Source organism: Saccopteryx leptura, chromosome 8 (genome assembly GCF_036850995.1).
Source record: "Saccopteryx leptura isolate mSacLep1 chromosome 8, mSacLep1_pri_phased_curated, whole genome shotgun sequence".
Lineage (NCBI taxonomy): Eukaryota > Metazoa > Chordata > Mammalia > Chiroptera > Emballonuridae > Saccopteryx > Saccopteryx leptura.
In genome coordinates this window covers 37917263-37936686 of record NC_089510.1, presented here as the reverse complement: position 1 = coordinate 37936686, position 19424 = coordinate 37917263, and the positions used below count along the sequence as shown (strand labels likewise).

At 42.3% G+C, this 19424-nt stretch overlaps 1 protein-coding gene across 1 annotated transcript in view; it reads left to right on the top strand.

Annotated features, from left to right (window-relative positions):
- Positions 1 to 792: 792 nt before the first annotated feature.
- Positions 793 to 19424, top strand: part of GUCA1C (guanylate cyclase activator 1C) — a 49110-nt gene continuing 30478 nt past the window's right edge. Inside the window, exon 1 of the mRNA XM_066347036.1 lies at positions 793 to 1185. Coding sequence (XP_066203133.1) covers positions 982 to 1185 — 204 coding nt within the window. The 5' untranslated portion in view covers positions 793 to 981. The remainder of the gene's footprint in view (positions 1186 to 19424) is intronic.

Genomic DNA, 19424 nt, shown 5'->3' with positions numbered 1-19424 from the left:
TTTTGGTTGTTTCCATGTCTTGGCCACTGTGAACAATGCTGCAATGAACATGGGGCTGCATGTGTCTTTACGTATCAATGTTTCTGAGTTTTGGGGGTATATACCCAGTAGAGGGATTGCTGGGTCATAAGGTAGTTCTATTTTCAGTTTTTTGAGGAACCACCATACTTTCTTCCATAATGGTTGTACTATTTTACATTCCCACCAACAGTGTATGAGGGTTCCTTTTTCTCCACAGCCTCTCCAACACTTGCTATTACCTGTCTTGTTAATAATAGCTAATCTAACAGGTGTGAGGTGATATCTCATTGCAGTTTTGATTTGCATTTCTCTAATAACTAAAGAAGATGAGCATCTTTTCATATATCTGTTGGCCATTTGTATTTCTTCCTGGGAGAAGTGTCTGTTCATGCATAGACTTCCTTTTAATTTAACAAACTCAGACTGTATAATTTCCCCATGGTTTTAAAAAATGTTTCTCATCTAAATTTATCTTCTTCACAATATTTAGGTGTGGAAAGGCAAATACTTTTGTTATTTTACAGATGGGGAAATGAGAATGGATAACATAAATAATGTCTCAATGTGTTTAATAAATGGCAGAGCCTAGAACCCAGGCTTCCTGATTGCTATAAAAAGTTCTTCCCTTAAACCTCACTGTGTCACTCTATAATGTAGGCAGAATTTATGGCTAACAATACAGCAAGAATTACCCTAAGTATCTCATCTGCCACCCTTCACAGAAAACTCTCTCTGAACGGCACAATCCTGTCAGTTAGCAGTAAATGACCTAGTCTTAAAACTGCACAGATGAGTTAATCTCACTGGCTTTCTATTCTTATTTAGCCTGTAGCTGTAAGAGGTTTAGAGTAGCTTTCTAAGGTCATATGTTAGCCTCAAGTTTTAGTGAAGAGTGACGGAATAAATACAAACAGACCCTACCTGAAAACAACCTGAGAAAAAGCTGTAGACTGAGTCACGATGGGAAATAGCGAATCTATAGCTGATGGCCTGACAGCAATTCCTGCTAAAGAGACCTATGTGTGGTACAGAAAATTTATGATGGAATATCCATCTGGCCTGCAAACGCTGCATGAATTTAAGACACTCTTGGGTCTGCAAGGTCTGAATCAAAAAGCCAATCAACACATTGATCAAGTCTATAATACCTTTGACATGAACAAGGTAAGAACTTTTATTTTCATTTGGCTATGATTCTGCATTTTCCCTTTTTTCAAATATAAAATAGCCTGAGGTAAAGCATGTGCATCCCACTAAATGGGGAGGTCTTCAGAGAACCCACAGCTTGTAGGTAAGTGAGTTATTAAACACATTTAGCACTGACGGCATGAAAATAATTGGGAACTAACCTTTCCTCCCTTGGAAATGGTCTGCATGTAGGGAGTTATTTTAAAACCAAATTAAATCTCAGCATGGAATTCTAATGCTATCATTTAAGCAAATCTAGTAAGTGCAGATTGATTCACAAAGACTGTTTTCAAAGTATTTAATGCAATGGTGACATTTTATTTTATTATATTTTATTTTTTTAATTAATTTATTTTTTACAGAGACAGTGAGTCAGAGAGAAGGATAAATAGGGACAGACAGGAACGGAGAGAGATGAGAAGCATCAATCATTAGTTTTTTGTTGCATATTGCAACACTTTAGTTGTTCATTGATTGCTTTCTCATATGTGCCTTGACCGCGGGCCTTCAGCAGACCGAGTAACCCCTTGCTGGAGCCAGTGACCTTGGGTTCAAGCTGGTGAGCTTTTGCTCAAACCAGATGAGCCCGTGTTCAAGCTGGCGACCTCGGGGTCTCGAACCTGGGTCCTCAGCATCCCAGTCCGACCCTCTATCCACTGTGCCACCGCCTGGTCAGGCGCAATGGTGACATTTTATAGAAAAAGCAAATTATAGCAATCTCTTTTTTAAAATATGATCACATTTAGATTGGTCAATAAAATCAGTACAAATTAGCCAACATGTTGTTTGTGCTTAAATCAAAAGTCGGAATGCTTCATAATACTTTTATTTTTCAAATCTGACCAAGTTAGTTTTGGGGAAAAACAAACTATAGTTTGAAATTCAGATAAGTTTTAGTTCTAAAGATTGTCACTCAACTATTGTCCTGAATTTACTTATTCCTAAGGAGTTGTAGCACATTTAATTTCATGTCTTGATAAAATGTAAAGATGAGAAAAGAAAATATGGAATAGAAATATAGACCGAAAAAGTAATCTGAAATTCCAGGCTGCGGTTCTTCCTGCCTGCTTTTTCCTTGTGCGTTTCAGTTATTTTACCTGTGGACCTGTATATTTCAAAATGTGCTGATGCTGTGCAGAATAAAAGGGGAGGGGGAAGTACTGCTCATAGGAAAACGGACGACATTGGAAGGCTGTGCGTGATGGTAGAAGAGAAAGAAGGGATAATGAATTTAATACAATTAAAAGAACTGGCTGTTCATACGTGTAGCACAGCCCTTTGAGCCCTTTCCAAAGCCAAAATGCAGATGACTTAAAAGGAGGTAATAGCCAAGAACTGGGGGAAATTAAACCTGTGCAAAATGAATGGCTATTTTAATCCTTGTAGCAATGTCAGGAACAGATTTCTTTTAGGACGTTGTTTTCTTTTGTTCTTCATTATCATACATGAATTGAGCGCTGCCTATGTGGCATGACTATGTTTTCTTTATAAATTTTACTTAGTGTAGCTGCAAGCAAACAGAGCTTAGCCCCCAAGGAGCTTACATTCAGTGGGAAAATAAGAAAGATTCTGCTTTTGTTCTTAACTCTGACATATGTTATAGATAAGCTGTAGATTGAATGTACCCCAGTGTGATGGTGTTTGGAGGTGGGGTCTTCGGGAGGTGACTCGTTCATGAGGCAGAGTCTTCATGCATGGCAGTAGTGCCCTTATGAAGAGACCCCCCCCCAGAGAGTTTTCTCCTCTCTTCCCCAATGTGAAAACACAGGGGGGTGACAGTTGTCGATGAACCAGGAAGTGGGCCTCACCAGATAGGAAAGTTACCTGTGCCTTGACCTTGGACTTCCCAGCCTGAAGAACTTGTTTAAACCACTCAATCTGTGGTATTTTTGTTACAGCAGCCAGAACTCACTAAGACAAGATGCTATGTGCGTGTTCTGTGTGCGCTCTCTTTCTCTCACTGTCATTCATGTGTGGCTGCTGCTGTCCCCCCGTGTGTGCCAGTAAGCCAGTATCTCAGAGAAAGTCTTTTGTTCTAGATCAGGGATGGGCAATCTTTCGAGCTTGGTGTGTCAAAATTCACCAAAAAAACGAGCATAACTCGGGTGGTGTGTCACTTCGAGAAAAAAACCATAATTTCGTGATATTTATAGTTTAAATAACAAAAATGTATAATTGTAATATATAACTGTATTTAATAAACCAAAAACTAATTATTTAACTTACCTGCTTAGTGACTTCTTTGATCATCTGTCAGTCGGTTTCTTTTTTTGGTCTTGATATTATTTAACTTGTGTGGGGTGCCGTGAACTAAGATAAGTGAGGGGGAGGGGGAATTCTTTAACCTGCCTATTAGTGACTTTTTGTTGCTGAATTTCATTGGCTAAATCTTCAATTGAAGGTTGGTATTTTGTACACTTCAAGCCCAAGCAAGCGCTACTAACTTCATCTGTCAATCTGTTTCTTTTTTTTTTTTTTAATTTATTTTAGAGATAAGATAGAGAGATAGAAAGGCAGGGGGGAGGAGTGGGAAGCACCAAATCATAGTTGTTTCTTGTACAATATATGGTTTTTCTTGTTATTTGTTTGTTTTTTACAGAGACAGAGAGAGAGTCAGAGAGAGGGATAGATAGGGACAGACAGACAGGAATGGAGAGTTGAGAAGCATCAATCATCAGTTTTTTGTTGCAACACCTTAGTTCATTGATTGCTTTCTCATATGTGCCTTGACCGTGGGCCTTCAGCAGAACGAGTAACCCCTTGCTCAAGCCAGCAACCTTGGGTTCAAACTGGTGAGCTTTGCTCAAACCAGATGAGACCTCTCTGAAGCTGGCGACCTCGGGGTCTTGAACCTGGGTCCTCCGCTTGCCAGTTCAATGCTCTGTCCACTGCGCCACCACCTGGTCACGCTGTCAATCTGTTTCTTTTGTTGGTTTTGATATTATTTAGCGCTAAGAATAAGATCTCACAAAAGTACGTAGAGGGAAAAACTGTGAGTAAAGCCATTGCTATATTTTTCAGGGTGCTAAAAGTGTCTGGTAATCGGTTCCAGAAACTCCAAATTTCCTGTTTGTAGTGGCACTCCCCTTGATTCTCCAAGTGGCACCTTTCCAGATTCTCATGATTGGACCTCAAGTTGACAAACACTTGAGCCCAGATGCTGTCTTGAAATTCTGCAAGTTGCATCTTATGTAAATTAAGATGGCTGCTGCTATTTTTAATGGCGGGAAATGGCACCCATAGCACAGGCCCTCGCCTCTCCCAGCCTCCCCCTCACTTATCTCAGTAATGATGGTCAGTTAGAAATCCACGACACCCCAGAACAGTAGATTGGATGATGGTTGCTGTGGTTATGTGGTTGCTAGTAATGGCAATCACAGGGCCCCCAGAGATGCATCCCCCTGGGGGCATCTGCTGCTCCCTGCTCCACTGGCCAGAAGTGAGGTCAAAGATCCCCTAATGGCCTAACCGGAAGTCCTAGACCTAGACACTCTGTGCCGGAGTTCTGTTTTTTTGGCCAATACACTACAGCAAATGTTTTATCCTCGGCTCCTGCACCTGGCTGTGCAGGAGCCGAGGATGAAATGTTCTTCTCAGCATGTGGCCCCATACTTTTCTGGTATGCGGCCGCATGTCATAAAAAATGGCTATGTGTGTCAGTGCTGACACATGTGTCATAGGTTTGCCATCACGGTTCTAGCTAGTAGCTGCTCTGGCCCTGACAGTACTCCTGAGTGGTTAGAAGATGAACTACCATCAAGTTCTTTATTTATTCACCAGAGGTGTTGATGTCATATCCCAGCAAAGCAATTTTAATTTTACTACAGTGTGTCCATAAAGTCATGTTGCACTTTTGACCAGTCACAGGAAAGCAACAAAAGATGATAGAAATGTGAAATCTGCACCAAATAAAAGGAAAACCCTTCCAGTTTCTGTAGGATGATGTGGCAACATGTGCGTATGTGCAGATGATGACGTAACACCGTGTATACAGCAGAGCAGCCCACAGCCATGCCAGTCGAGATGTGGACCATACAGAGGAAAGTTCAGTGTGTTCTGTGACTCACTAAATTCGAATCCGTGACCAAAGTGCAACATGAATATCGGCGCATTTATAATGAAGCGCCACCACATAGGAATAACATTACTCGGTGGGATAAGCAGTTGAAGGAAACCGGCAGTTTGGTGGAGAAACCCTGTTTTGGTAGGCCATCAGTCAGTGACGAGTCTGTAGAGGCTATACAGCATAGCTACCTAAGGAGCCCTAAAAAATCTGTGCGTGAGCCCACATCAAACTGCACTGAATAGGTATGAAACTGAGAGAGTTTTCCTTTTATTTGGTGCAGATTTCACATTTCTATCATCTTTTGATGCTTTCCTGTGACCAGTCAAATGTGCACCTTGACTTTATGGACACACTGTGTTAGCCCAATGTTTGTGAAAGCACTGTTCACATCAGTGGTTCATATGCAAGAGCAGGATCATGTGAGCAGGAGTGCTTGGTGGAGACAAGGAAGTGCTGTCACAATGAAGCTGGCTGTCGGGGAAGCAAGGCCAGACTATGTCTAAACAGACAGCCTGGGGCATGCACCATTGACAGTCATGCGACAACCAAGCCCATCCCAGGAGCTTAATTTAAATGAATTGAAGGCTCCACTCATATTCATGATTTATCGTAGAGATTTTTGTTTGCTTAGGAAGCATCTACACCTAGGGAGTATGACGAATGGCATGAAAGGTGTGAGGATCTCAATACAGAATCAGATCATACAATGAGCAAGGTAATGATTTTTCATTATCAAGTGATGGCAAAAAAAAAATGATATGCACTTATGCACAGGAAAACAAAAGCGCCACATATTTAATTAGATTAATAAACTATCAGCTCTCCAAAATCCTGGAGGATTTACTCTTATTATGGAACTTCTCTGCAGTTTTAATTCTTCTGGATTGAAATAATTTCATTTTTTTTTTTTTCAGAGACAGAGAGATAGTCAGAGAGAGGGATAGATAGGGACAGACAGACAGGAACGGAGAGAGATGAGAAGCATCAAACATCAGATTTTTGTTGCAACACCTTAGTTGTTCATTGATTTCTTTCTCATATGTGCCTTGGCCATGGGCCTTCAGTAGACCAAGTAACCCCTTGCTCAAGCCAGCAACCTTGAGTCCAAGCTGGTGAGCTTTGCCCAAACCAGATGAGCCTGCGCCAAGCTGGTGACCTCAGGGTCTCGAACTTGGGTCCTCCGTATCCCAGTCCGATGCTCTATCCACTGTGCCACTACCTGGTCAGGCTGGATTGAAATAATTTTAAAATGCATTTCATACTTTCCTGCTTTTTCAATGTGCTGATAAAATATTTTTTTTTGAAATCACTTATTGTTAGGAGCATCGATTGATACATTCATGAAATACTACAAAGCACCCTTGCCTACCCACGTTTCCTAATGTTAAAAATTCTGAGGTCCTGGCCGGTTGGCTCAGCGATAGAGCGCCAGCCCAGCATGTAGAAATCCTGAGTTCGATTCCTGGTCAGTCAGGACACACAGAAGCACCCTTCCCCCTCTCCTTCCTCTCTACTCTCTCTTCATCTCCTGCAGCCAAAGCTCCATTGGAGCAAGGTTGACCCGGGCACTGAGGACGGCTCCATGGTCTCCACCTCAGGCTCTAGAATGGCTCCAGCTACAATGGAGCAACCCCCCAGATGGGCAAAGCATTGCCCCCTGGTGGGCATGCCGGGTAGATCCCCATCGGGCACATGCAGGTGTCTGTCTGACTGCCTCTCTGCTTCTAACTTCGGAAAAATACAAAAAACAATTTTTTTTTGAAAATATGTGTTTTGGTTGTGTTTTCTTTTTATTGTTTTTCTGCACCTTACTAATAAGCTTACATTTTCTTTACTCTGCCATTTCTAACTCGGGTTTTACTTGTACTGAAGTTACCCCACTTATTTGAATAGTGCATGAAATAAAAGTAAATACATTCTGAAGTTTAGAGTATAAGGTTTATAACAATCCCTTTGGCTAATCCTACACCATTTCAGGCTTCTCCTTGGCACTCATTAACACAATAGATGATCTTCTCTGAGTGCCTATGTTGTGCTTGACACTATTCTAGGCACAGTACATGAACAATCACATTCAACATCACATGATTATAAAATGTACTTTATGGGCCCTGGCCAGTGTCTCAGTGGATAGAGTGTTGGCCTGGCATATGGATGTCCTGAGTTCAATTCCATCAGGGCACACAGGAGATCTGACCTTCTGCTTCTCCTCCCCTCCCCTTCTTTCTTTTCCCCTCCTGCAACCAGTAACTTAATTGGTTCAACTGTGGCCCCAGGAACTGAGTATAGCTCTGTTAGAATGCATTAGCCTCAGGCACTAAAAATAGCTTGGTATTTTTTTTTTTTTCTGAAGCTGGAAACGAGGAGAGACAGTCAGACAGACTCCCGCATGCGCCCGACTGGGATCCACCCGGCACGCTCACCAGGGGGCGACACTCTGCCCACCAGGGGCGATGCTCTGCCCCTCTGGGGTGTCTCTCTGCTGTGACCAGAGCCACTCTAGCGCCTGGGGCAGAGGCCAAGGAGCCATCCCCAGCGCCCGGGCCATCTTTGCTCCAATGGAGCCTTGGCTGCAGGAGGGGAAGAGAGAGACAGAGAGGAAGGAGGGGGGGTGGAGAAGCAAATGGGCGCTTCTCCTATGTGCCCTGGCCGGGAATCGAACCCGGGTCCCCCGCATGCCAGGCCGACGCTTTACCGCTGAGCCAACCGGCCAGGGCCAAAAATAGCTTGGTATTTGAGCATCAGCCCTGATGGGGTTGCTGGGTTGATCCCAGTTGGGGTGCATGCAGAAGTTTGCCTCATTATCTTTTTTCCTCTCAGCTCAAAAAAAAGTACATTATGGTAGCAGCCGTGACGTTGGCACATCAGACCATAAGGTAAGGCAATCAACTAACCATTGCCCACATGCATCACTTTGAGACCTATCACTGTTCTTGCATTGAGTCTTATGCCCGAGTGTAGATTAACACCAATGACTGAGTGCAGCAGAAATAATAAGGCCAATACATTGCTGAAAGACAGGGACTCTTGTCTGTTGACTTTGACTCAAGGATTCCCTGGAGGTTTTGTCCACAATAGTGGGTTTAAGGAGTGTCAAGGACATTTCTGCCCAATCTTCTTTTTCCATCTCTCTCTCTCTCTCCTTCACCTGAGTCAGGTTAGCATTCTGGTTAAACATCTCCCCCAGCCTTTCGTGATTTTCTTCCAGTTTCCTTCCACCCAGCATTTCTCCAAATATATTCCTTAAATTGAGATGATTAGGTCTAATATCTTATGACTAAGAATCATAGAAAAAGGCTCCAGAGAAAATGTAAGATGATAAAAAAAACCAGAAAAATGTTCTGGACTTATCAGACACAAGGCCCCAGTACAATAATAGAAAAAGATCAGCCTACAGCATATGCTGAGAAATTTTATAACAACAAGGATAAAGAGAAGATTCTAAAATCTTCAAGAAAGGGGGAAAAATGGACATCAAAATAGCCTTGAGCATCTTAACATCCATGCAGAAAGCTGGAAGTACAGGTAAATAGAGAAAAGCTTCCAAAATTCTGAGGGGGTAAATATCAAGCCAAATCAAATATGAGAGAATAAGGACATTTAAGGACTAAAAAATTTACTTCATACTTATTTTTTCTTAGGCAACTACTGGAGCAGGTGCTCGAGTAAAATGAGGAAATCTATAGACAAAGAGGGAGAGAGTGAATCCAATATAGAAAAATAGATACGGGCAGTGGTGCATTTGGAAAAAAATTAGCAAGCCTGAGTGCAAGAAAAACTATTGAAATTTAAAATGAAGCAGCCTGAACATTTTTTATTATAAAAATGATAAACATATACAAAAGTAGAGGGAATATGAATTTTTTTGATCCATCATCTCAACAATTATAAAAATTTGTCACTCTTGCTTCATCTGTCATATACTATTTTTCAGAAATTTTTTTGTAATTGAAAAGAAAAAACACTGCTCAAACATTATGATTTCACCTACAAGTAATCATTATTTATCTATAACAATAAGGAATTTTTAAAATATAAATGCCATTATCATACATAACAAAGATGACAGTATTTTTTTTCTATTTTGGTAATACAATTTTTAAAATTTAAGTATGGTTGGCATACAACATTATATTAGTTTCAAGTGTACAACATACTGATTTGACATTTATATAGCTTACAATGTGATCACCACACTACCTCTAGTCTTCATCGGTCACTGTGCAAACTTACCACAATAATATTGACTATATTCCCCTTCAGAAGACAATAATTTCTAAAGTTATATATATTCAGTCTGTGGGAAAATTTTTCTGAGAGCCTCAAGCATACTTTTTTTATTCTTTTGATTTCAGTTTTGATCCCAACAAGGTTCATACATGGAAACTAGTGGTTATGGCACTTAAGTCTGTTTTTTCTATAATAGTTCCTTAACCCCCCTGCTCTATTTATGCCATTGATTGGGTAGGGAAAATGAGTCAGCGGTTCCATATAATATACTGCACTGTAGATTTAGTTGATTGCCTTCTTGATTCATTAACTTGTTTTCTATTCCTCATATTACTTGCAAACTGGTATTTAGCTATAGAAGCATAAATGTATTCAAATTCATTTGTTTGGCAAGAATACTTCATAAGCACCTAATTATTGGTTGTCTCTCCTCTCATGGATTGTCCATTAGGTTCAGAAGATGTCAGCCTGGTAAGTTATATAAAATAAGGAAGTCAATGATTTTGTATAACAATGGGCTAAGTAGAGAATGAAATTTACCAGACTTATTAAAATAAAAATTGACTTTTAAATTGACCTACAACTGTGCAAATATGGAGGAAGAACAGGTGGTGTGTTGGGAAATGTTTAACAACTAATTCTCAGGGGGTGAGGAGGAAGCCCAGGTAACAGTTTTTGATTTCCATGTTGCTGCTGGTTATAGGTTCCTAAAATGCAGTGAAATTCAACAAGTGCTGCACTGTTCTCACCTAAGCATCCACATGCTTCCCCTGGAGACTGATGCAAGACATCTTCTTCCCTGGAAACAACTTCTTGTACTAAGCATGAACCTGCGCTCTGATCTCTATATGTACACAATGCATGAAGTTGAACCTCTGCTCTGCTGAAGAGCAGGACCTTGCACAGCTATTCATTCTGTACTCTTTGCACGCCAGCCACACTGCTCTCTTCACACTAGATCTTCAATTTACACTTCATCTCTCCGTTCTCTTTTTAAGAGCACGTGGTGCATAAATTTATCCTCATGAAACAACAGTGCAGAAATAATGGAGAATAAAAATGAAAAGTTTATCATCCCTTTCTGTCAGAGCACACCTACTCTATAGGGGATAATTTGGTGGGGAGATCTTCAAGATAAAGAAAGCGTAAGGAGCTGAGGAAGATGGTGCATGCTTCAATGCTTTATTCTTGCTTCATCTCTGCTGCTGCTGCTCTAGCAGGGCAGGCACTGGTAGATACAGGGCTTAGAGACAATAGTAGCAACAGTATGAACATTACATGAACTGTTACATCGTGCGGTGATGTCGACTTGCTGAGCCAGCTAGCCCACACCTAAAAAAGGTGGTCTTCAGGGCTGCTGACCTAGAAAAGCCTGGGAACCAAAGCTGAGTCAGGGAGCCCACATATGCAGGGAAAGCAGCCCAGAAAGTCATAGGATTCAGTACTTGCTTCTGCAGTTTCTCATATTAACCAGAGCTCCCATCCTGGTCTTCACTATTAGGGTCCCCACACCTTCAAATCCCACATGCTTCCCTAGAACAGGCACCTAGCATGGTAGCATAAAATAGACGTTAAACAGATATTTACTAATTAAATAAAATAATAGAGGAAATGACAACTTTAGCATCTTTACTTTTATATATACACCTTTACTTTTCCATTCCTTTCCTTTTCTTTCTATTTTTGTCTCATTTCTATCAAGGATGGTCACTGTGTCTTTTAAATTCTTACTTAGTGCCCAATTAAAGTGATTATCTCAAGGGAGATTTAAAAATTTACTTATGGCCCTGGCTGGTTGGCTCAGTGGTAGAGCATAAACCTGGTGTGTGGAAGTCCCAGGTTTGATTCCCAGTCAGAGCACACAGGAGAAGCAAACATCTGCTTCTCCTCCCCTCTCCCTTCTCTCTCTCTCTCTATTTTCCCCTCCCACAGCCATGGCCTGATTGATTCCAGTGAGTTGGCCCCAGGCACTGAGGATGGTTCTGTGGCATTTGCCTTAGGCACTAAAAATAGCTTGGTTGTGAGCATCATCCCTAGAAGGGGGTTGCTGGATAGATCAAGTCAGGGTGCATGTGAGAATCTGTCTATTTCCCCTCTTATCACTTAAAATTTTTAAAGAACATTTCTTTATGTGTTATTTTTAAATTTTTTATTGAATGTATTGGGGTGACATAGGTTGATAAAATTATATAGGTTTCAAGTGTAAAATTCTATATATCGTCTATAGAGTATTGTGTGTTCACCACCCAAAGTCGTCTCCTTATATTACCATTTATTCCCCATTTACACTGTTCTGTCTGCCCCACCCCACCCTTTCCCTCTAGAAATCACCATACTGTTGTCTATGTCTATGAGTTTTTATTTGCTTAATCCCTTCACCTATTATACCCCCACAATCCCACAACCTTCCTCCCCTCTGATAGCTGTCAGTAAGTCTGTTCTCAGTATCTATGACTCTGTTTCTATTTTGCTTGTTAGTTTTTATTGTTTTTAGTTTTTTCATTAGATTCCGCATATAAGAAAAATCATATGGTACTTGTCTTTCTCTGACTGGCTTACTGTCCTTAGCATAATTCTCTACAGGTCCATCCATGTTGTCACAAAAGATAAGGTTTTCTTCTTTTTAAGCCCTGGTAGGATAGCTCATTGGTTGGAGCATGGTCCCTAAGCACAGAGATTGCCAGTTCAATCCCTAGTCAGGGCACATACAGAAACAGCTTGATGTTCCTCTCTCTCTCCCTGCCTCTGTCTCTCAAAAAATATATATATTTCCTTCTTTTTTATGGCTGAGTAGTACTCCACTGTGTATATGTACCACAGTTTTTTTTATCCAATAATCTACAAATGGGCACTTGAGCTGCTTCCAAATCTTGGCTACTGTAAATAGTACTATAGTAATCATAGGGGTGCATATATTTTTTTAAATTAGTGTTTTGGATTTCTTTGGATATATTCCAAGAAGTGGAATCTCTGGGTCATAAGGCAGATTCATTTTTAATTTTTTTTTTGAGTGAACTCCTATTTTCTGCAGTGGCTGCACCAGTCTTAAATTTATTTTTAATTTGAATAGCGGGTAACAATTTAGCTCACATATTCAGGTATTGAAGAAATGTAACTTTGCAACACAAGCAAAGAAAATGGGGTATGTGAATAGTCAGGGACAAACAGTTTGAATCTCCTCTCATACCCCCTTCCCTCCCAGAGACATGAAAGTCACGTAGGTCTGCAAACAAGTCAAAGAAATTAGGCACTTTTCATGTGCAAGCTAAAGCTGTAAAGGTATATAAGACTTAAAAGCTAACTTCGGGGAGCTCGCGTTGTGGTGCTTAGTAGGTCACATTGCCCCACCAGCTAATAAATCCTCTTCCTCCAGCACATTGTCTGAGCGTCTTTGTCCTCCAGGGGTCGCTCCCTTTGTTCCTTCAAGAGAGGTATTAGTAGAGGTCAGAGAGGCCTCTGTCCACACTGGTATTTGCTGAGACAGCATCACTTCTTATCTCTTACTTCTTTTAAAAAACTTCTATCTCTGTACACCTAAGCTCCCTGAATCCAGTTTTCTCTGTTACATTATAATTCCAAGAACAGAAGCTTTGAGGACTGGCTCAAGATTGTCTGACCAGCTACTCCTCCCAAGCTATATTAGGTTCAGGGAAACTTGGTGAGTTTCTACCCAGTGAATCACAGGTGCTTCTGCTTTTATACCTGCCAACCCACCTAGCATTTCTATTATCCACTCCTTCAACCATTGTTGGCCTTTCAAGGCAGCACCCTTATTCTCCTCCTCCTCATTCCTTGGTGTCTTGTAACTCTCTTCTCCTTCCCTATTCCATATCTCCCCAGCCAATGGAATCTTTATCTAGTTTGGAAGTAGCTAGGAGAAACTAGAGACACTGGCTCTAATTTATGTATTTATTCAAATATTTTGTTTATGGCATAAATTTTATGCTTTAAATTCTGGATGGTTTAAACTACTGAAACTCAAGAGCCAAGAATGAATATTGGATTTCTGCTTTTTGCTGTAATGACTTATCTCTCAAGCAATGAATGTCTTTACTGAATAGGGGGGGGGCTGGTTGATAGAGAGGATCACCAGGAGCAAAGTCAAGTCCCTATTGCACTATATTATTATCCCACTGCACTTGCAAATATTTATTGAGGACCTAGAGGCATGGTGGAAAAAAGGCAGGCACGAAAGTGAATAGAAATCAGTCCCTTTCCTCAAAGGAGTTTATAACCTTGAGTTGTGATAAATGCATCTCAAAAAACATAAGGTAGGGTAGCGGCAAGATGGCGCTGGCGTAGGCAGACATAACAACTTCCACCTCCCAGAACCAAAGTGGATTACAACTTAATTTTAACAACAATCATCTGGAAAAACCAACCTTAGACTAAACTAAGAAGACTCTTTAACCAAGGATCACTGAAGAAGGCACACTGAGCCATGGCCGGTTGGCTCAGCGGTAGAGCGTTGGCCTAGCGTGCAGAAGACCCGGGTTCGATTCCCGGCCAGGGCACACAGGAGAAGCGCCCATTTGCTTCTCCACCCCTCCGCCATGCTTTTCTCTCTGTCTCTCTCTTCCCCTCCCGCAGCCAAGGCTCCATTGGAGCAAAGATGGCCCAGGCGCTGGGGATGGCTCTGTGGCCTCTGCCTCAGGTGCTAGAGTGGCTCTGGTCGCAACATGGCGATGCCCAGGATGGGCAGAGCACCGCCCCCTTGTGGGCAGAGCGTCGCCCCATGGTGGGCGTGCCGGGTGGATCCCGGTCGGGCGCATGTGGAAGTCTGTCTGACTGTCTCTCCCTGTTTCCAGCTTCAGAAAAATAAAAAAAAAGTCCCCCCAAAAAAAGCCAAAAAAAAAAAAAGAAGGCACACTGAGACTGATAGGAAAAGCGAAAATGTGGAGAGGGCTGCCCAGCTCCTGGGAGCGAATGGCAGCCTGGAGGGACTCATGCAGTGGGAATTGGGTTTAGCAGAAAGGGGAGGGTCCTGGGCCCCAGGAACGAAGACCCAGCCTGCAGCCCCAGAGCCTAGAAGAGGCAAACAGACAGTATTTAGTTGCAAAAGAAACCAGAATATTGTTTGCGAGAAAGAGACAGATTTCTCAGACCCAGGATTCTTCTTAAAGGGACCATACAGAAAACCTCTTTCACAACCACTCACCCGGGGCTCTGGGAAACGAGGAGAGAGGAGAGGACCAGAGTAGCAGGAAGAGAAAATAATCTAGGAGGCACAGGGAGAAACACTTTGAGGACAGCCACCCTAACCCCTGGGCTGAGTCATTCCCCAAATCTAAAGTGAATATTTTTCCAGAAACCAGCAATAACAGCAAAAGGAAGCAGGTCACCAGCCAAACAGCTCTCCTGCTGCATTCAGAACAGAGTTGCTTAGGTGCAGTGAGCTATCAGGGATACAGTATTGAGTGCTAATGTCTGAGCTGTATTGCCCCCCGCCAGACTGTTGAGTGCTTTCTGGAGGGCAGGTGGCGGTGGGACATGGAAGTGCAGTCCTGCTGGTGGGGCCAGAAACTGGGGGCTGGCCACGGCTGCGGCCCAGGTGCGAATGCTCCTGCCTACAGGGGTGGAAGCTGGGGTGGCTGCAACAGAGGCCTGGTGCAAGCGCAGTCCCACCCAGCTGGGGCAGAGACTGAGGTTGGCCGCACTGGTGGAAGGACGCATGAAAGCAGCCCAACTCACAGCTGCGGGCCAGGTGAGTGAGGCTGGTTCCACCTGCAGTCCTGCCTGCAGGGGCAGCCGAAGGCTGAGGACAGCCAAGTCTTGTAACCCAGATGCAGGAGTGCAGTCTGGCTCAAGGGGGCAGGGTGAAGGCCGGGGCTGACCAGGCTTGCAGCCCAGGCACATGAGCACAGTCCTGCTTTTGGGGGAGGTGTGAAGGCCGGCCTGGCCAAGGCTTGCAGCCCGGGCATGCAAACACAGTCCAGCCTGCAGAGGCGAGGTAGAAAGCACAGCAACTGCCACAGCAGGCCGGTTGCAGCAACACCTGAGCCCAAACACCCAAGGCAGTGGCAGATGGGGTGTCAGGCCTGCAGACAGACCACACCTAAAAAACACAGAGGCCACACCTATCAGACTCCTGTGGCCACACCCTTCTTATACACAGACAAAATGAGAAGGCAACCAATTTAATCAAGAGAAATCCCCAGAAAAAGATTTGAATGAGTCAGAAATAACCAAATTACAGAATGCAGAGTTAAAAATAATGATTATTAAGATGCTCAAAGATCTTAGAGCAACAATGGATGGACATAACGGGGACCTAAATAAAGAGATAACAAGTATAAAAAAGGACATTGAAATAATAAAAAGGAATCAGTCAGAAATAACAAATACAATATCAGAAATGAAGACCACACTGGAAGGTATTAAAAGCAGAATGGATGAAGCTGAGGATCAAATCAGCAAGTTAGAGGACAAGATAAACAAAAGCACAGAAGCAGAGCAGCAAAAAGAAAAGAGGCTCAAAAAGTCGGAGGAAACTCTAAGAGAGCTCTGTGACAACATGAAGAGAAATAACATCCACATCATAGGGGTTCCTGAAGGAGAAGAGAAAAAACAAGGGATAGAGAATCCAATTGAACAAATCATAGCTGAAAACTTTCCTAAATTGATGAAGGAAAAAGTCGCACAAGTTTGAGAAGCACAGAGAGTTCCATTAAGGATGAACCCAAAAAGGTCAGCACCAAGACACATCATAATTAAAATACAAAAATTAATAGATAAAGAAAGAATACTAAAAGCTGTAAGAGAAAAGCAGTCTATTACCTACAGAGGAACCCCTATAAGGATGACATCTGACTTCTCAATAGAAACATTAGAAGCCAGAAGGGAATGGCAAGAAATATTCAAAATAATGCAAAACAAGAGCCTACAACCAAGACTTCTCTATACAGCAAGGCTATCATTTAAAATTAAAGGATAAATAAAAAGCTTCCCAGACTAAAAAAAAAACCCAAAAAAACTCAAGGAATTCATTACAACCAAACCAATGCTATAAGAAATGCTAAGGGGCCTGCTGTAAACAGAACCAAGGGGGGGGGGAATTAGTAAAAGAGGAATGTAGATTTAAAGAATAAAATAACACTAAACAACTACATATCAATAATAACCTTAAATGTAAATGGATTAAATTTTTCAATCAAAAGACATAGGGTAGCTGCATGGATAAGAAAACAGGACCTGTGCATAGTTGTCTATAAGACACCCACCTCAAAATAAAAGATGTACATAGATTGAAAGTAAAGGGTTGGAAAAAAATATTTCATGCAAATGGAAATGAAAATAAAAGCTGGGATAGCAATACTTATATCAGACAAATGGACTTTAAAACAAAGGCTATAGTAAGGGATAAAGAAGGTCATTACATAATGATAAAGGGAGCAATTGAACAGAAAGATATAACCATTATAAATATCTATGCACCTAATATAGAAGCACCTAAGTACATAAAGCAGATTTTGATGGGCATAAAAAGCGAGATCAACAGCAACAGTATAATAGAAGGGGATTTTAATACACCACTAACATCACTGGATAGATCCTCAAGAAAGAAAATTAGCAAAGAAACAGTAGACTTAAAGGACACACTAGATCAACTCAATTTAATAGATATCTTCAGAACCTTTCACCCTAAAGCAGCAGAATATACATTCTTTTCAAGTGCTTGTGGTACATTCTCTAGGACAGGGGTCCCCAAACTTTTTATACAGGGGGCCAGTTCACTGTCCCTCAGACCGTTGGAGGGCCAGACTATAAAAAATACTATGAACAAATTCCTATGCACACTGCACATATCTTATTTTAAAGTAAAAAACAAAACGGGAAGAAATACAATATTTAAAATAAAGAACAAGTAAATTTAAATCAACAAACTGACCAGTATTTCAATGGGAACTATGCTCCTCTCACTGACCACCAATGAAAGAGGTGCCCTTCCAGAAGTGCGGCGGGGGCCGGATAAATGGCCTCAGGGGGCCACATGTGGCCCGCAGGCCGTAGTTTGGGGACCCCTGCTCTAGGACAAACCACATGCTAGGTCACGAAAAGAGTCTCAATAAATTTAAGAAGATTGAAATCATATCAAGCATCTTCTTGGATCAAAATGGCATGAAATTAGAAATCAACTACAATGGAAAAACTGAAAAACACTCAAACACTTGGAAACTAAATAGCATGTTACTAAATAACGAATGGGTTAACAATGAGATTAAGGAAGAAATAAAAAATTTCCTTGAAACAAATGAAAACAAACATACAACTCAAAATTTATGGGACACAGCAAAAGCAGTTCTGAGAGGGAAGTTCATAGCACTACCGGCATACCTTAAGAAGCTAGAAAAAGCTCAAATAAACAACTTAACCCTGCATCTAAAAGAATGACACAAAGAACAGCAAATAAAACTGAGAGGAAGTAGAAGGAAGTAAATAATAAAAATCAGAGTGGAAATAAATCACATAGAGGCTTAAAAAACAATACAGAGGTGCCTGACCATGTAGTGGCACAGTGGATAGAATGTCTGGCTGGGATGCGGAAGACTCAGGTTCAATACCTCGAGGTTGCCATCTTGAGTGTAGACTCATCTGGTTTGAGCAAAGCTCACCATCTTGGAACCAAGGTTGCTGGCTCAAGCAAGGGTTACTCAGTCCACTGTAGTCCCACAGTCAAGGTACATATGAGAAAGCAATCAATGAACAACTAAGGTGTCACAACAAAAAACTAATGATTGATGCTTCTCATCTCTCTTTGTTCCTATATGTCTGTCCCTATTTATCCCTCTCTCTGACTCTCTCTTTCTCTGAAAAAAAAAAACAAAAACCCAAAAAACAAAAAACTAAAAAATACAGAAAATCAATGAAACCAAGAGCTGGTTCTTTGAAAAGGTAAACAAGATAGATGAACGTTTAATAAGACTCACCAAGTGGCCCTGGCCAGTTGGCTCAGTGGTAGAGCATCATCCTGGCGTGCAGGAGTCTCGGGTTTGATTCCGGCCAGGGCACACAGGAGAAGCACCCATCTGCTTCTCCACCCCTCCCCCTCTCCTTCCTCTCTGTCTCTCTCTTCCCCTCCCACAGCCAAGGCTCCATTGGAGCAAAGTTGGCCCGGGCGCTGAGGATGGCTCTATGGCCTCTGCCACAGGTGCTAGAATGGCTCTGGTTGCAACAGAACAATGCCCCAGATGGGCGGAGCATCGCCCCCTGGTGGGCATGCCGGGTGGATCCCGGTCGGGCGCATGCGGCAATATGTCTGACTGCCACCCCATTTCCAACTTCAGAAAAATACAAAAAAAGACTCACCAAGAAAAAAAGAGAGAGGACTCAAATAAATTTAGACATGAGAGAGGAGAAGTAACAACTGACACAGCAGAAATACAAAGGATTGTAAGAAAATACTATTGAAGAACTGTATGCCAGCCCTGGCCAGTTGGCTCAGTGGTAGAGCGTCGGCCTGGCGTGCGGGGGACCCGGGTTCAATTCCCAGCTGGGGCACACAGGAGAGGTGCCCATTTGCTTCTCCACCCCCCCCCTCCTTCCTCTCTGTCTCTCTCTTCCCCTCCCGCAGCCAAGGCTCCATTGGAGTGGGGATGGGCCGGGCGCTGGGCATGGCTCCTTGGCCTCTGCCCCAGGCGCTAGAGTGGCTCTGGTCGCGGCAGAGCAACGCCCCGGAGGGGCAGAGCATCGCCCCCTGGTGGGCAGAGCATCGCCCCTGGTGGGCATGCCGGGTGGATCCCGGTCGGGCGCATGTGGGAGTCTGTCTGACTGTCTCTCCCCGTTTCCAGCTTCAGAAAAATACAAAAAAAAAAAAAAAAAAAAAAGAACTGTATGCCATAAAATTAGACAATCTAGGTGAAATGGAAAAAATTCTTCAAAATATATAATCTTTCAAAAATCAATATAGAAGAGTCAGAAA